The sequence below is a fragment of the Patagioenas fasciata genome, chromosome 7 (assembly GCF_037038585.1).
Source record: "Patagioenas fasciata isolate bPatFas1 chromosome 7, bPatFas1.hap1, whole genome shotgun sequence".
NCBI lineage: Eukaryota > Metazoa > Chordata > Aves > Columbiformes > Columbidae > Patagioenas > Patagioenas fasciata.
This window is the reverse complement of record NC_092526.1, coordinates 21,156,385-21,171,971: the sequence shown is the minus strand read 5'-3', so window position 1 is coordinate 21,171,971 and position 15,587 is coordinate 21,156,385. Positions and strand designations below refer to the sequence as shown.

Below are 15,587 nucleotides of genomic sequence, written 5' to 3'. Positions count from 1 at the left end.
TTCACTAACCTGAAAAATTGTGCCAGTCATGATGGAAAAAATAAGTGGAAAATTGTATCTTGCCTTCCAGCAGTTTAAAGTATGAGATAGATGTCCTAAGGTCTGGGCTAGCCTTCAGCTTTCAGGTTATTTTGCTGTTTGCTTTGTGAACTACAGGCCACTCAAAAAACCAAATGTGTCTGAGGGCAGAAGGAAGTGTCAGATTTTCTGTTCACAAATCTATATGGTCATGAGAGCTAGGATAAAGAATATTTATCACCAGCATCCTTGTGAGGCTAGCATCTTCAGCACTTCAAACATGCTGTTACATTGATTCCAGGACAATGTTGAAACGTGTTCTAAAAAAACATATTTGAGTGTCTGCACATTATGTAACTGATACATGATTTGAGACGGTTCTTCTGCCCATCTGCAAAATAGGAATTGCAGTATTTTCTCACGTTTCCAAGCCAATTATGCAATAATTTTTTTCCGTCAAAAGGCACTGTATGTTTAGTGAGTGCATAATAATAAGTATGTTTATTATCTAAGGTTAAAAAATAATAAAACCATGATGATAAAGATGGGCAAAATTCAAGGAAGACTAGACTGAGTGCCCTGTTTGTAAGGACTGAAAGCATTTATGTCTGATGCGGTAACAATTTATTCGTTAACATCTCTGTCAGAAAACAAAGATCTAGAGAGGACTAATAAGCTGGATACCTTCAGAGTTGCTGCATAAATTACATGGTAAATAAATTTTATTCGTAATGAACCTTATCATCTCCTGGAAAACCAAATATCTGAAGATGCTCATTAGCCACCTCTGGTGCTTAAAGTAACAATGGAAGTTCTCAGTAGCCTTTCAATGAAGATTATTTGACAGGGAACAGAGGCAGCTGCAGAAACTTTGTCAGAGGAGAAAACCAGTGAGCCGATAGATCACATTTTCTAAACTCACCTATGTTTAGGGTCTTTATGTTCCAGAATGAAAAAGTTCAGATGTAATCAATGAAGCTTCATTACATTAATTTTGTTTGGGTTTGATATACCTTTTATTTTTATTCTTTTTTATTCCTCTCCCAAGTTTAAACTATTTCCTTTTGAAATGTTTTGTGTTTTGTGTAATTCAGGCATCTTTACTGGACTGATGCAGGGACTAATCGCATAGAGGTGGCAAAATTAGATGGACGGTACAGAAAATGGCTTGTCTTTTCTCTACTGGATCAGCCAGCAGCTATTGCTGTCAATCCAAAACGTGGGTAAGTGCTACAGGACTTCCCAGAATTATTTTCAATGCTATTCAACACCAAAAACTCCCAAAATGGTAAACTTTAAAGGAAAGACTAAGGGAGTACCTTCTGGAGTTTCCCTTTACTCATGTTAGGAAATTTGTGTGTACATGGAAAAATAATATTTTAGGATTAAATTTCATATGAGCGCTTGTGTTGGTGACAACAACAGGTAGGTCAAATAAAAATCTCCTTTCTACCATCCTGCGTGCCCACCAAATTCCCCTGTTACTACTGAAATAGGGAAATTGATGGGAATGTCTCTTTACCAGCTCCAAGCAATACAGACACAACCTCCTTCACAGTGGTGGGCAATGTAAATGTGCTGGTACATTCAACAGCTGTACTTGCTACATCTTGTATGGATCACCAGATGTCCTGTTCACATCTGCAAAATATAGGTTACTGAACAGCTTTATGTTCACAACTGACCTTTTCCATGTATAATCATGGTGACCAAATGCTGAACTATATTAAATTCTGGTTCTGTCCTTTCAGGCTCATGTATTGGACTGACTGGGGAAGGCAGCCAAAGATCGAATGTGCCTGGATGGATGGACAACAAAGACAAACTCTGGTCTCTGAAGACCTTGGCTGGCCAACAGGGCTTTGTATTGATTATTTGAACAATGATAGGATCTATTGGAGTGATTCTAAAGAAAATATTATTGAATCCATGAGGCCTGATGGGACAGACAGAACTGTAGTATTACATGGAGGTAAGAACTTATTATGCATTAATATAATAGTAACCAAGATGTACGCTAACAAGCGGTTGGGCTTCACAAGTGAGGCTATGTTTAGAGTAAGTCTTGGTAGTGTTTTCTCCTCCTTTATACAGGGATAAATGGCATGCCAGGTTCAGAGCTCATCATGCCCGGTCACTAGATTCCCTGAGGGTCATTTACATGACCCAAATAGGGCACAATGTGGAAAATTGGATTCTTGCTTTTTTAATGTATATTATTAAGTAGTCTGCAGGTACAGTGGCATGAAGTGGTCAGGCACATGAGGGGTATATATAGTTGCAAATGTCTTAAGATGGAAGGCTGAGAATATATATTTAAGCTGAAGAAGAGGAGCAGTTTTATCACTCCTGCTAGAAATTTGCTTGCTGACGGTCTATTGTTTGATTCCTTTGAGAAGTAGGCAGTCCATACAGCCTTGACGTCTTTGAAGGCCATTTATATTGGATAGCTAAAGAACGAGGGGAAGTCTGGAAGAAAGATAAATTTGGAAGTGGAGAAAAAGTGAAAGTGCTGACTGTAAATCCGTGGCTTACCCAAGTGCGCATCTATCACCAGCACAGATACAATCAGTCCGGTAGGTAATGAGCATCCTGGCAAACTGTTCCTTGCTATGAGCCTGAAGTTGGTATTGATGTCTTCAAAGAGCTTAGTAATCTTCCCATAAAGCATCTATCAATATGTGATAATACTCATTTCTGAAAACTGAAACATGGAATAGAGGCTGGCAAATATTTTTTGCATATCCAAAGTGAAACCAGCAGTAGATTACCACACACTGCTCCTTAGAGTCTCTTAGTTCTGAGTTATGACCCTGTCCTTTCTCTTCCGCTTCATCTTGGAGTTACCATAGAAGTGGCAGTCATGATATGTATTTATCCTGTCAACATGCAAAGTGCTGACTGTTAATACTGCCTCCTAGGGGGATGCTTCAGCTGTGACATGTCCAGAGTAATCACAGGAAAGGATGTGCAGAAGAACATCCAGCATACCCGTCTTTAAGGTGTTTTAACCTTCAGATTCAGAAAGCACCATGTTGTTTGGAGATGTTCAGTTTCTTCTTGGTGCTACACTGGCTCCTAAAGGCCACGGTCTCTCCCTTAAGAACATAAGAAAAAGCAGAGAGAAAGGTTTTTTTATATAAATGTGGAATTTGGATATCAGTTGTTTTAGGAAATGGATCTGGATTCGTTCGGATTTTTAGTGTGTGATATTGATGAGATACACTACTGACTAGGGAATTCTGCTGTGTTACCTCAGGAATATGCTGCATTGCTCCTTCAACTGCCTTTATAATTTTATTTTTCAGTGCCTAATCCGTGTAAAGATGTCTGCAGCCACCTCTGCTTGCTGAGACCAGGAGGGTACACCTGCGCTTGTCCTCAAGGGACTCGGTTCATAGAAGGCAGCAGCACAGAGTGTGATGCAGGTAGAACAATTTGTCAAACTGGAAATGAAAGCAAAGGAAGCTTGTCTTTAGGAACACAAATATGTTACTGAATTAGAAATGTGGAGGGATGAGCTAGCTGATATAATAGGTCTTGTAGGTCAGGACATTTGGCTTTTATTCTCAGCCATTACTGATTTGTGGTTACCTTGTCCATTTAATGTAATCTTTGTATATAATTTGTAAAATGGATATAGATATATTGCTCCAAATAGTCCAAATTCATCACAGTTTCTGATTTCCGTTTTGAAATTCCAAAATATTTTCATTTTTTCCCAAATGTGTTGATTTCAGAACTAGATAATCTCTGACAAATTATGGCTTGCACTTATGTTTGCAAATCTGTACGACGTGTTGTTTGATCATTATAATAGAAGGCAACAGATACTTGAAACAAAGCTTATGGAACTTAAAGTGTGAACAGGGATAACTTCCAGATAATCATCAAATGCTGGAAAGCCTTTTAAGCGCCAGAATTTAGTACTTGATTGTTGCATTGCAGCAAAGCCCCCACAGTGCTTCCAGGAGCACCAATAAAATGCAATTGCTCAGCCTTTCCTGAGAAGAAAGAGCATACCACTGCAGTATTTCTATTTCTCTAGCTGAGAGTCTGCGTTCTTGGCTTACAGTAATGTGGGTGGTAGCCAGATGTCCTTGTACTTGTCCTTGCAACAGCTTTCTACTAAATTATGCTTTACAACATCTGGCATCTTTTCTATGGTTAATCTTCTCTGAATTCTCTTCTTTTTGCATTAAGAGAGAAGATGTCATAAATTTTTACACTGCCTTACCTCTAAATTACATTTTCTTAATAACTATTAATGTTCTTTCTCTTGCCACATGCTGTGAGCTGCAAAACGCAGAGCTAGTAATGTGATAGCAATAGTGAATGGAAGCGTGCAATACGTGTTTAAATTAGGGTTCAATAACACTGTTGATAGCATTTGCTATTTGGTGTTTATTGCTTTGAGGACACTGCATTTGCTATTCCATGCTGAAACTGATGTACAACAAATGTCCAGGAATTAAGAAAACTGAAAACTGTGCTCGACCTTATTGTGAGGAAAAGGAGGAGTCAGCAAATAGGATATACCATACTGTCTCCATTCTGAACTTCAGTTTTTACCTTGACTTTAAGCAAATTTTTTAGCCAGTGAACTGTGACTGCCATAATTGATATACTTGCCCAATATAGCTTTTGTGTATACATTTAGTTTATTTGGTCCTTTCCCCATATTGCAGCTACTGAGAAACACAGCCTGCAAGACCTCTACATTTCCCTTTTTTGTATCCCATTTACTTGAAGGGAGTTTTACCTGTAACGGACATTTTAGCAACAGACTTCCTCTGCCTCTGGCTGAAGAAAAACTGACAAAAGTATTATGATATAACTTATTAGTGTATGACACGCTCTCCAAGTCCATCCTTAATTTATAGCCTATAATGATCTCTAAGATCCAGCGCTTTTCTGATGTGATCTACACTCAGGGCTCCTGGAGGGCAGCTGCAACGCTGGCACGATACAGAACAGACTCCTGCGCTGCCTGGCGCCCGGCTGCCAGCCCACGCTCTGTCCTGCCAGAACACTCTGAGCACTTGGGATTTCTCTCTAGTTCTCACTGTCAGAATGTATGAGAGTTTAGAGGGCCCTCCTGTTTGTGCATTTCCATCAGCTGCTTTTCTTCCTTAGTAAATGCATCACAGTTTGGCTTCTGCACAGCTTCCAGCTGGTTGGATGGAAGAGCCTGGGCAAAGGAGATAAAGTGTTGCTGCTTTCTGAATGGAGGTGTTTGAAGGGCAGTGGTGGGCTGCATTGCACGGGCAAAAGAAAGTGGTAGGACATACAGCTTTTGTGTTGTCTCTGCCTACTTTCCTGAGTAAGTTATTTTCCAAGAACAGGCTTTACTTCAATTAAAATAAGCTAATTTGGCAGAAGGATAAGAGCAACAAACACAAACACAAAACAGCAAAGCTTCTGAAGAGTAGCCTGTGAGTTTGCGTATACGAGTTCTTTAGAGATAAATAAAATGGTCTATGGTACAATTTTTTGTTGAAGATGTCTTCATAACACATATGTGGCTTTCAAATTTTGCAGCTATTGAATCCCCTCCCACAATGCCACCAGCATGCAGGTGCATGTATGGAGGAACATGCTATATAGATGAAAGTGGTCTTCCAAAATGCAAGTAAGTCAGTATGTTGTTAGGGTAGTCCTGGGTCAGATTGTGGTGATTTAGTATCACGGAACAATTAAACTCTTTGAAATGTGCTGGAAATGCTTCAGAAGATGTCATATATCTGAAGTAGCGTATTTGTAAGAACCACAGAAAAAGACATATACACAAAAAAATATCAGCAGATAAGCAATGTAAATGCATCCGTTTGGGGGGAAAAAAAAAAAAAAGAAGAAAAGCAGGAAGACAAACCACTGAAGATTCTAGTAAAAGGCTATGCAAAAAAGTTATAACAATGGAGAAGTAATGCTCAGTAAATGTAACTTGGAACAGCCAGTAGATGCCACCAGTGCTCTGCTGAAACCAAATCTTTTGACTACAGTGACTAGTTTTCTGACTCAGCACTTTCTATTTGCACTTTTAATTCTGTGAATATATTATCTTTACACTCTGTTAAATAAATAATTACCGAGCATGGAGTTAAAAATCTATGTCATGTTGATAAACATTACAGAATATAATAATAATGCTGAGATCGTAGGCTTAATAAATACCATTCAGTCAGCTGTCCTTCTTATACTTGCAGGTGTTCTTATGGCTACACTGGGAATTATTGTGAAATAGGATTCTCAAAGGGAGTCCCTCCTGGAACAAGTAAGCTTCAAGTATATGTTACACATGATGCTTTGAGCTAAGGAATGTATAAACCTCACGATGATACTTCTTCAGGGTCAAGCTTCTATTTCTCTGGGCTCTTTTTTACACTAAACTGTGCTTGCTTGAATGTTTGCCTATTCTTCTGTCTTTGATAGCAGCAGTAGCAGTGTTGCTGACGCTCATACTAATCATAATAACTGGAGTATTAGCGGTTGGAGGCTTTTTTAACTACAGAAGAACAGGCTCCCTTTTACCAGCACTTCCCAAACTGCCAAGGTATGTTTTGAGTGCTTTCATAGCTGGAATATCTGTGCACTGAAAATGTTTGTTTGTTCCTAAATGTTTCTGAAAAATTCCATTTGTTTGCCATGTGCCTATTCTGCTGGAATATGGGAAGTGCACTGTTGCAGCAATTCCAGTGGATTTTTGATTCCAAGCAATATCATATCTGATCATTATCTTGTAACAAAGGACTATTGTAAAACTCTTCTACATTGTAAATTAGTTTTTAAATAGTGAGCAATATAGAAGACTGTTTACCAGAACCAGAGCAGGATATTCAGTTCAAAAAGATATGAAAGACCATAGTTACATATGTAGGTTTTTTTTTTGTTTTTTGGGTTTTTTGTAGAACTTTGTCAGAAGATCATTCTGTCAAAGAGGTCTTTTTGACATTGGAAGGCTGAGCTCATCTGCAACACTGTATTCATCTGTTTAAAAATAATATGGGGCATGTGTAGTGATTTTCTTTCTGTTTCCAGTGCCTGAGAGGTCTGGGATTTTTGTAGGTGCCTGCTCTCCTGGCAGCCATACTGTCCAGTGAAATATCATTCAAAAATATTTGATGTTTCAAATCAAAAGAAGATGAAGAAAAATATTTGTAGTGATTTTAAATTACTTTTTGAAAAATGTCAGAACACGGTGCTTTGAAATTTTTTTAGCTTTAAGCAAATTGTGTGTTTTTAAAGGCATAAAACTGCATCTTCGTAGTCTTTGCACCAATTTCACAGTAGTAGCTCTTAGATCAGTGTAATTAAATTACTCTAATCAGTAATGAGGTCGTAGTTATAACTGCTTCCTCACTGGAGGATTACACTGAACTAATTAAAGTTATTTATGACTTGATGTAGTTAAATTGGGGTAAAATTTTTGCACAGATCAGTCCTGCAGACAAAGAGGTTGTAAGCGATCTCCAAGCCGCTCACTCAAATTCCCTGTTTCTTGCTTTCTCGAATGGAAGTTTTCTGCACTGTCACATAGTGAAGAAGTAGAAATTTCAATGACTGACTCAAATTCTGCTGTTCAAGAACACTTCTCATAAGTTATGAGGCTATGTGAAATGGAGATGTCAGTCTTTTGTCTGTAAGGCTTGATTCACAGTTTTAATTTCTGCCATGAATATACCTTAGTGCTGCCATCACTCAGTCCCTCCTTAAACTGTTAACTCTTACCTCTACTGCAGAGTGAACTCAGGCTATAGCTTAGCTGTTACCCTTGACATGGAACTTGTCCATGTACAGGAATTATAGCTAAGATTTAAATTTTTGTTAAATTGAATCAGCGGATGCCCACTGAGCCGACTGGTAAAGTGTGTGCACAACACACCAGCTGTAGGCAAGAGTTTTAGCACAAGCCATCTCCAATGAGGACACACACATGGAAAGACTATTTCAGCGCTTTGTCTTCCTTCAAGTTAAGCAACTTTGACAAAATGAGCTCAATGATTAACAGTGGATTTGTAGTTGCATGGTTTCTGGGGAGCTACATGCTCAGAGTTCTGTGTGGAAGGTGCTGTATTTGCCTACTCACTGCTGTCTTTCACTGCTCCTGTTATTTTGAGCCTGACTGTTCTTTCAGACCATTTTCAATATTTCTCATGCAAATCTAATGTGCACTTGTGTAAGTCTATACGCAGATTGAACATTTGCTTATATGGAAACAGTACAGTGTAGGTATCTTCATGATTTGCATGCATAAACATCTTTAGTATAGGTATTGGAATTATATCCACAAATTTGTATGCCATTTCAGCTGCATTTTTTAAAAATCTGTTTCAATGAATTTGAATAACTAAATAGATTCATGCATTTGTTTGTAAATCAACACTGAAGTAAGAGTAGTCAAAATGTAGGTAAATTTGTGAGAATTGTAATTCATCGAGTTCATTTGATGTCTACATGAGCACACATAAAGATAGTTGAGATCATTCGGAACGGGCTAGCTCAGGTTAAAAAAAACATGTTGAACTAATGCAGGAATACTACTTCTGGTGCCCTTGCTAGTGTGGTTATAGCCAGCAAAAATTCCAAGTGACAATTATGCTAAGAAGAACAAGGAGAAAATTTGTACTATAAGCTCTGTCTCTGTATAATTTTATACATACATATATATATATATATATATATATATATACACATATATATTTGTTTTTAATTTTTTTTTTTAGTTTGGGCAGTCTTGTAAAATCTACTGAAAACAGCAATGGAGTAACTTTCCGATCTGGAGCAGATGTGAGTATGGACATAGGAGTCTCTGGCTTTGGAGGAGACTCTGCTATAGACAGAGCAATGCAAATGGTAAGGTTTTGTTCTGAAATAATATTTTTAAGTGGTGTTCTTTTAATGTCATTTTAGCTGATAGAAATCTATGTAAAAAAGATAGTGAGATGATAAATGTATTCTAGAAAAGTGAACATTGATTGCTAGTTTCCTTAAATAGATTGCTGTAAATTGAAGGCAAGGACAAATGTAGGCTGTTCTTCAAAATAATGTGACTTTTCTCAAGATTTATATGACAGAAATTAAGTCTATTACCCCCTTTCCTATTTCAGCGTATTCATGGAATGTACGGGAAATGAATAGGCAAATGAAAATATTGTAACTAGGAATTTTTTGAGGGCCTTTTTGTTCCATGGAAGAGGTTAAAATGTGTGGTTTTCAAATCCAGACTGTATGTTAGAAACCCCAGAGGTAAAACTTGCATCTGACCACAGCATACAGTACTTTGCACAACAAATTATAAATTGGACAGTTTCTTATTTTAACAAGTTTAAACAAATCATGTTTAATAGTTCTGGGAATATCATAAAGTGTAACTCTACTTTATCTGTGTCTTGTTATGCACATGTGAGAAATAGCACATCCTTGTGTTTCCTAGACTGTATAGTTTTTCCACAGTTTTTCCCTGCTTACCACAAGAAGTATAATGTACAAAAGATCTTATAGGATACAGATCACAGGTATATTTGAATAATAAGCATTTGCTGCAAAGTCTACACTGGAAACTCCCTAAACTTTTAAAGTTAAAGATAAATTACAGACTTAACTGACAGTAAATTAACGTGAAATGAAACAGCTAGTGAAAAATACCTCATAATAGATCTATATGGTGTCTTTCTAGATAAAGAAACACATTTTTTCTTAAAACTAGGCAGCTCGTGTAATGAGACAACCATATGAACATTTCTGTAATTGCTGAAAATAGCTTTAGTCTTGAATATTACCTAAAATCTTTTTCATGCATAAAAAACTTTGCAGTACTTTCCATTTTCTGGCCTCATATTGACATACTGAAGTCCAGCTAATGCAGTTTTTACATTGCTGATAATAGGTCTGGATACAGGCTATTTCTACTTAAGTGGTGTTTCATTCTCCTTACGTATTCAGGATATAAACAAAAAATTATATTGTTCACTGGGAAAGAATTTAAAGGGTTTTGTTTACAGCAGCAAAGAACTGTGGGATGTGCCTTCTAAAATTTTAAGATCACATGTGCATGAGTAGATGTTAAAGGTTTATTTTTCACTGTGGCTGTTCCTAGCCCAGCTGGGCCAATTTGAGGGAGCTGACAAGAGGTCACTGCAGGGTAAAGAAAGAGCCATACTCTGATAGCACAAGGCGTGAATCCTTCTGGCACGAAGCGGTGGTTTGTGGAAGTGACGCAGGTTTAAAGTACTAGCTGATGTACTATTCCCATGTTATTCCTCACTATTCCTGTGATGGGGCTGTGACAAGGTGCAGGACAAGTGAGCCTGAGTGGGGTTTTGCTTTCATTACCCTTCTACCTGTTGCTGCTTTGCTGTCTCACCCTGACTGGTTGCCCTCATGAGGCACTAAATATTTTCTTAAGAAACACTTAACTGAGCACCTTTGCCCCCCTGCTGTGAGCACCGCATCCACAGCTCAGGGTTTGGCACAATATGTGTGAAGCAACTGCTGTTCACGTGGTGGTCTTAATGCATAGGCAAAGTATTGATTTGCAATAAGAGATATGCTAAAATCTGTGAAACATTTTATTCCTGACATAACTCAGATGTTATAACTAAGGAGATGCACTTACTGCTTTGTCTCAAAAAAATATAGCAATCTCCCTGCTGGGACAAAATGAACAAATCCCATTCTTTTATGTGTCAGATAATGCTTATTAATTTGTATGTCATTTTGAAGTCTCTAAAATGAAATATTTATTTTGGGATTATACTTCCTTTGATATGTCTTCCCTGTTGAAGGTGTGATTTATGAGAGTCATCTTACCATAAAATACATTTAGTCCATTATTGAAGTGTGGGGTTTTTTTAATCCAGCTAGGAAATGGGGTAATATTGGAACTATCAATGGTCCAAGCCTGCTGAGTGAAGGAGTAAAGTAATGGATGGTAAACTAAAGTTATTGTTTAACAGATGCTAGATTTTGTCTAAGCCTATGTGAAATTAAGCACACATTGTTCCCTGAGATGAAGAATTGGACTATAAATCAATTCCCAGGAATATGGAGGTGTTTATTGCACTGAATTGTTGTTTTGTTTGTTTTGTTTTTTCCCTTCATAGAATGAAAACTTTGCAGTGGAGTCAGGGAAACAGCCGATCACTTTTGAAAATCCAATGTATGCAACCAGAGACAGTGGAGCCAGCACAGCCAGTGCAGTTACAGTCGTTCGGCCAACACATGTAAGAGAAGCTTAGGCTTGACTTTTGCCTTTTGTTTTCCTTTATGACCTTTTCTACTTTGAAGAACATGGATTTTCATTCTTCTCCTACAGGTTGGAGCATCTGGTAGTGAGGAAAATGAAAATTTTGAGAATCCTGTGTATGCCTCTGTCATATCAGCTGGTCCGGAGGAGCCCCCTCAGCATACAGGTGCACCTCAGGTAGGACATAGAAATGTCCTAAGGCTGCCTTGTTCATTTTGTGCTCCAAATCAGGGAAATTGAATTGTTAGAGAAGCTGCAGTATAGTTTCAGTTATCTTTAAATAATGCCATGGAGTTCACACATAATCTGCATCAAGTCCAACTAACTGGACCATTTTTAAAGATTTACAAGAGCTGGTCATGAACAGTTCGATAAGAGAAAAACAGCATAAGTACAGAATTTACCAGGACACAGTAAGGATCTATTTGGATCTTCTACCTGGCCCATCCAGTTATTTTGAAGTGAATAGGTTGGAACAGAGAGTTTCACTATTTGTTGCACTTCATTTTGAGGGCAGATAATAGTCTGAAAATTGTAACTGCTGTTAATTGTCATTGCTTCTCAACAGAAATTATTATAACTAAGGCTTTACTTTGGACTTTCAACAATTATTTGTAACCCCCTAATGAATCCTACCGTGAGAGAAGCAGCAAAGTGTGTGTTTTGTTATTTTTTTCCCCTATAAAATACAAAAAAGAAAACCCAAGAAAAAAAACATTTTGGTTTAGAACAGTGAAAACTGAGGGGTTTTTTTGGTATGGAAGATTTAAGTAAGGCATTTAGTCAGTTGTGCTGTCATCATTTTTTTCACATTTATATGTAATTTTATCCATATTTAAAAGTGCTAGCAAAAACATTTAAGACACTTCTTCTATGTGTTCTTGCAGGACATTTCAACAATGAGATCAAAGTATTGCCTCATCTAGATTATTCATGATTCATGGAAGATACATTTTTATGTCTTAAAATCCATCTGAATGAGCCGATGGTGGCTTTTTTACAGGACTATTTTTGCACATTGTGCACCAAAAAGCACCTCCATTAAGCTGTGAAATAACAGTTCTGTCAACTTGTTGTAGTTTCATATCCCTCAGTAATTTCTCTTGTGTTGTTTTCCAAACAGTTTTTTCCTCTTTGACCTATTTGTCTGGAGTCATAGGCTTCCATTAATTAATTTAGTCACTGTTATTGCCTTCTGGCCTAGCCCAGTGAATAGTGCCTTAGGTAAAATAACCATAACTGGTTATCTTGCAGAAAAGAAAGTTGGGTCCCATGCTTACAATTACAACATGGTAACAGAAGGACATCCAGCTGAAATCACTGAGTTAGCAGTCAGTGCAAGTGAAATCCAACAACAGTGATGTCGGTTTCCTGGGAAGGTTGGAAAAATGAGTAATTTTCTAATAATTTTTGTGTTTCAGGAATCAAAGTGGAGTTTCTTCAAGAGAAAAATGAAACAAAACACTAACTTTGAAAACCCAATATATGCGGAGGTATTGTTAATGTTGTGTAATTCTATTTTTCAGCTAATGTACTGCTGGACTGTGTTCTTGCTTTCATAGGATAAAGATTATGGGTAGATTCTGCTGCTAAGTGAAGCAGCACAGAAATTCCAGCCAAGGCCAAGCTAGGACTGAAGTGCTTTTGAGAAAAGTTACGAAGTCTCAAGCAGAGGGAGGTGTTCAGCAGGCATCCAGCTCAGGCAGCACAGCTGCACTGCCCACATCTCTGCTTTGCCAGCCCAAGCACAACAGCCCATTCCTGCTCCAGGCTCTCGGGTGCCAGTTTCGCCTTTGCCATGTGTTCTGGTGCAGCTCAGGGACCCAGCGCAAGTGAGAGGCTATTGTACTGCAGTAGGAGTGAAGTGTTGATTTCTGCCCCCTCAGTGCTGGCTTCAGCATTACACAAAAATTCAATAGCTCTGCGTACTGCAGCCCTGTTTCTATACCAGCCCATTTTTTTCATCAATACAGCTGGATGAGACAGTTCTTTTAAGATGGTGTGTCAGCCAGTGTTATGTGTGCCAGAGGAGTTCGCTCCTGACTTGGGTGTGAAGGTTTGGAGTTCTACTGACTTCAGCCAATAGTTCCAGCCCTTTTCTTCTTACAGTTTCAAGATTCCAGATGGCCTAAATGACTTAAGAACCTCAGTCCAACAGTCATGTGACTAAAACTAGGTGCCTTTTGTGAAGAATTTAGGTTCCTAATGCTTGAACAAGGTGAAAGAGTGAGAGTTCAGGAAGCCAGGGACTCATTTCCCCAATACTAATAAATTTAACTATTTACCAACAGTAGTAGTGCCCATATTGTCTATATTCATGGATGTGCATGTAGACATAGTGAGCTACTCCTGACATTGAGCATTAAAATAGAAGTTCTGATGTTTATAGTAGTATATTTACTCAGCTGTGCCGTCTGAGGTGAAATTAGCATTTAATTGTGTTACAGTCAGTGCTTTGCAGAAATAATTATACCGTGACATTTGGCTTTAGCAAAATACTTGGATATTTATTTAACGTTCCTGAAAGTTAAGGTTGGCTGTTTTGTACATTAGAATGTAAACTTGGATTTTATCTTATTGTTTCAGATGGAAAAGGAACAGCAACAGGACACAGAAAATGTACCTCCCCCTTCTCCTTCACTGCCTCCCAAGATTACTCTGAAACGAGACCAACCCTTAGCTTATACAGCAACAGAGGATACATTTAAAGACACCGCCAACCTTGTTAAAGAGGACTCTGTGGTATAACTAGGTAACAGATTTAGGGAAAATTAGACACATCCATTTGCACATATATTTTTTATAAACAGAAGAGTAAGGTTCACATTCAAATGCTTTATAAATATATATACATCTTTTAGCCAATAGCTGGAGATGTATGTTGAAACTATGCCTTTTTTTTTTGACAAATGCCAATTTCTATTTTTATGAACAATTATCATGATGTACTATATGTATATCTTTGCACTGAAGCTGTCTGAAAGTAATGTTATAAATATATTGTACATTTGTAAATTTTTGAAAGATTATCTTGTCGGTGATGTTGCTAGTAGAAATCTGTATGGAACTGGTTGTATCTTTAGGGATAAATTCATTATATAAGTGCTTAAACTAAAAAAAAAAAGACGAATATAGGGACATCACTGATTTACAGGATCTTTAGAGTATATATTTATAACAGCACCTTTTAAAACTTCTGCTGGTGCACTGGGTATCTTTACCACCTATTTTGTGTACTACTGTACGTAAGAAGGGGTGTCTTTGTTTATCCTGTGTTAAACGACAGATGGAGGAGTCAATGCAGCATCATTATGCTGAATAGTTACCTGTGCAAATACTACGATATTTTTACTGCCTGAGATAGAATATTTTCCTCTCAATTCATAAGACACGTACTTTTCCTCTAGGTTCCCATTAACATTATTCCATTAATGGCATTCTTAAAAAGATCTGATATATTTAGATTTTCGGTGCCACAAGTACTAAATTTAATGGGATTTTCTCATCAATGGAATTGCTCTGTTCTTGGCTGGAGTCTCTGGAAGTAATTTTTCCATTAAATGAAGTAGCTAGATTTCTGCAACAGCTTATTTCCAAACAGCAAACTATGAAAGATATTGGTTCATTTAAGAAATTATTTAGGTTTTTTAATGTGAAAATTTAATTTTATTGACTATTTATTTCCTGAGGTGGACATTAATAGAAAGGGAAACAATTTCTACTAAAGCAGTCTTTGTAGTTATCTGATTATTTCTATAATCAGAAACATACTTTACATCTTATTAGCTTTTCTATTAATTAGCCAAGGCAGTTTCCACAACATGAACCATTTAAGGAAACTGAGTATCATTGCAGGAACATGTTGTTCAACATTCCTGGCTAGCTATTCATATAATCTAAAGATTCCTAAAGTTATAATCATTGACACTTCTGCTATTTGATTGTTTTATATCTGAGTTCCCAGAATATATACTATTTCTAATTAGAATGCTTATAATTCCTTTCTAATGTACTTTGATTAGAAAAGACAACTGGAAAATGATGCTGCTGAATAAATCAAATAAATTTATTATTTTATCACATCCTTATTCCATAATTTGTGTCAAGGCTCTCTGTACTTTTTTCAGTTGTGGAGACTTCAGTGCACTCTGAGATGAAAACAACAGTGCTTTAGATAGAGTCAAATAAGAATAGTACTTACTGCTTCCCACAACTGTCTAAAGTTCTTGATACACCACCACTGACACCATATCACTCTAAGTGTGAAAACTGCCCCATTACACACCTGAAATACACTGGTCCTTGAAACAGGAAACTCTTATTA

At 37.4% G+C, this 15,587-nt stretch overlaps 1 protein-coding gene across 4 annotated transcripts in view; it reads left to right on the top strand.

The window, feature by feature from the left end:
• Nucleotides 1–15,343, top strand: part of LRP2 (LDL receptor related protein 2) — a 121,875-nt gene extending 106,532 nt beyond the window's left edge. For 2 of the 4 annotated variants that reach the window (XM_071811023.1, XM_071811026.1), the window contains 12 exons: nt 1,113–1,241; nt 1,770–1,990; nt 2,415–2,594; nt 3,327–3,446; nt 5,560–5,650; nt 6,225–6,292; nt 6,451–6,571; nt 8,742–8,871; nt 11,121–11,240; nt 11,333–11,440; nt 12,685–12,756; nt 13,850–15,343. In XM_071811023.1, the coding sequence (XP_071667124.1) occupies nt 1,113–1,241; nt 1,770–1,990; nt 2,415–2,594; nt 3,327–3,446; nt 5,560–5,650; nt 6,225–6,292; nt 6,451–6,571; nt 8,742–8,871; nt 11,121–11,240; nt 11,333–11,440; nt 12,685–12,756; nt 13,850–14,011 (1,522 nt within the window). In that variant the 3' untranslated portion in view covers nt 14,012–15,343. The remainder of the gene's footprint in view (nt 1–1,112; nt 1,242–1,769; nt 1,991–2,414; nt 2,595–3,326; nt 3,447–5,559; nt 5,651–6,224; nt 6,293–6,450; nt 6,572–8,741; nt 8,872–11,120; nt 11,241–11,332; nt 11,441–12,684; nt 12,757–13,849) is intronic. The other 2 variants (XM_071811024.1, XM_071811025.1) reach the window with 2 other exon arrangements.
• The last annotated feature ends 244 nt before the right edge of the window (nt 15,344–15,587 follow it).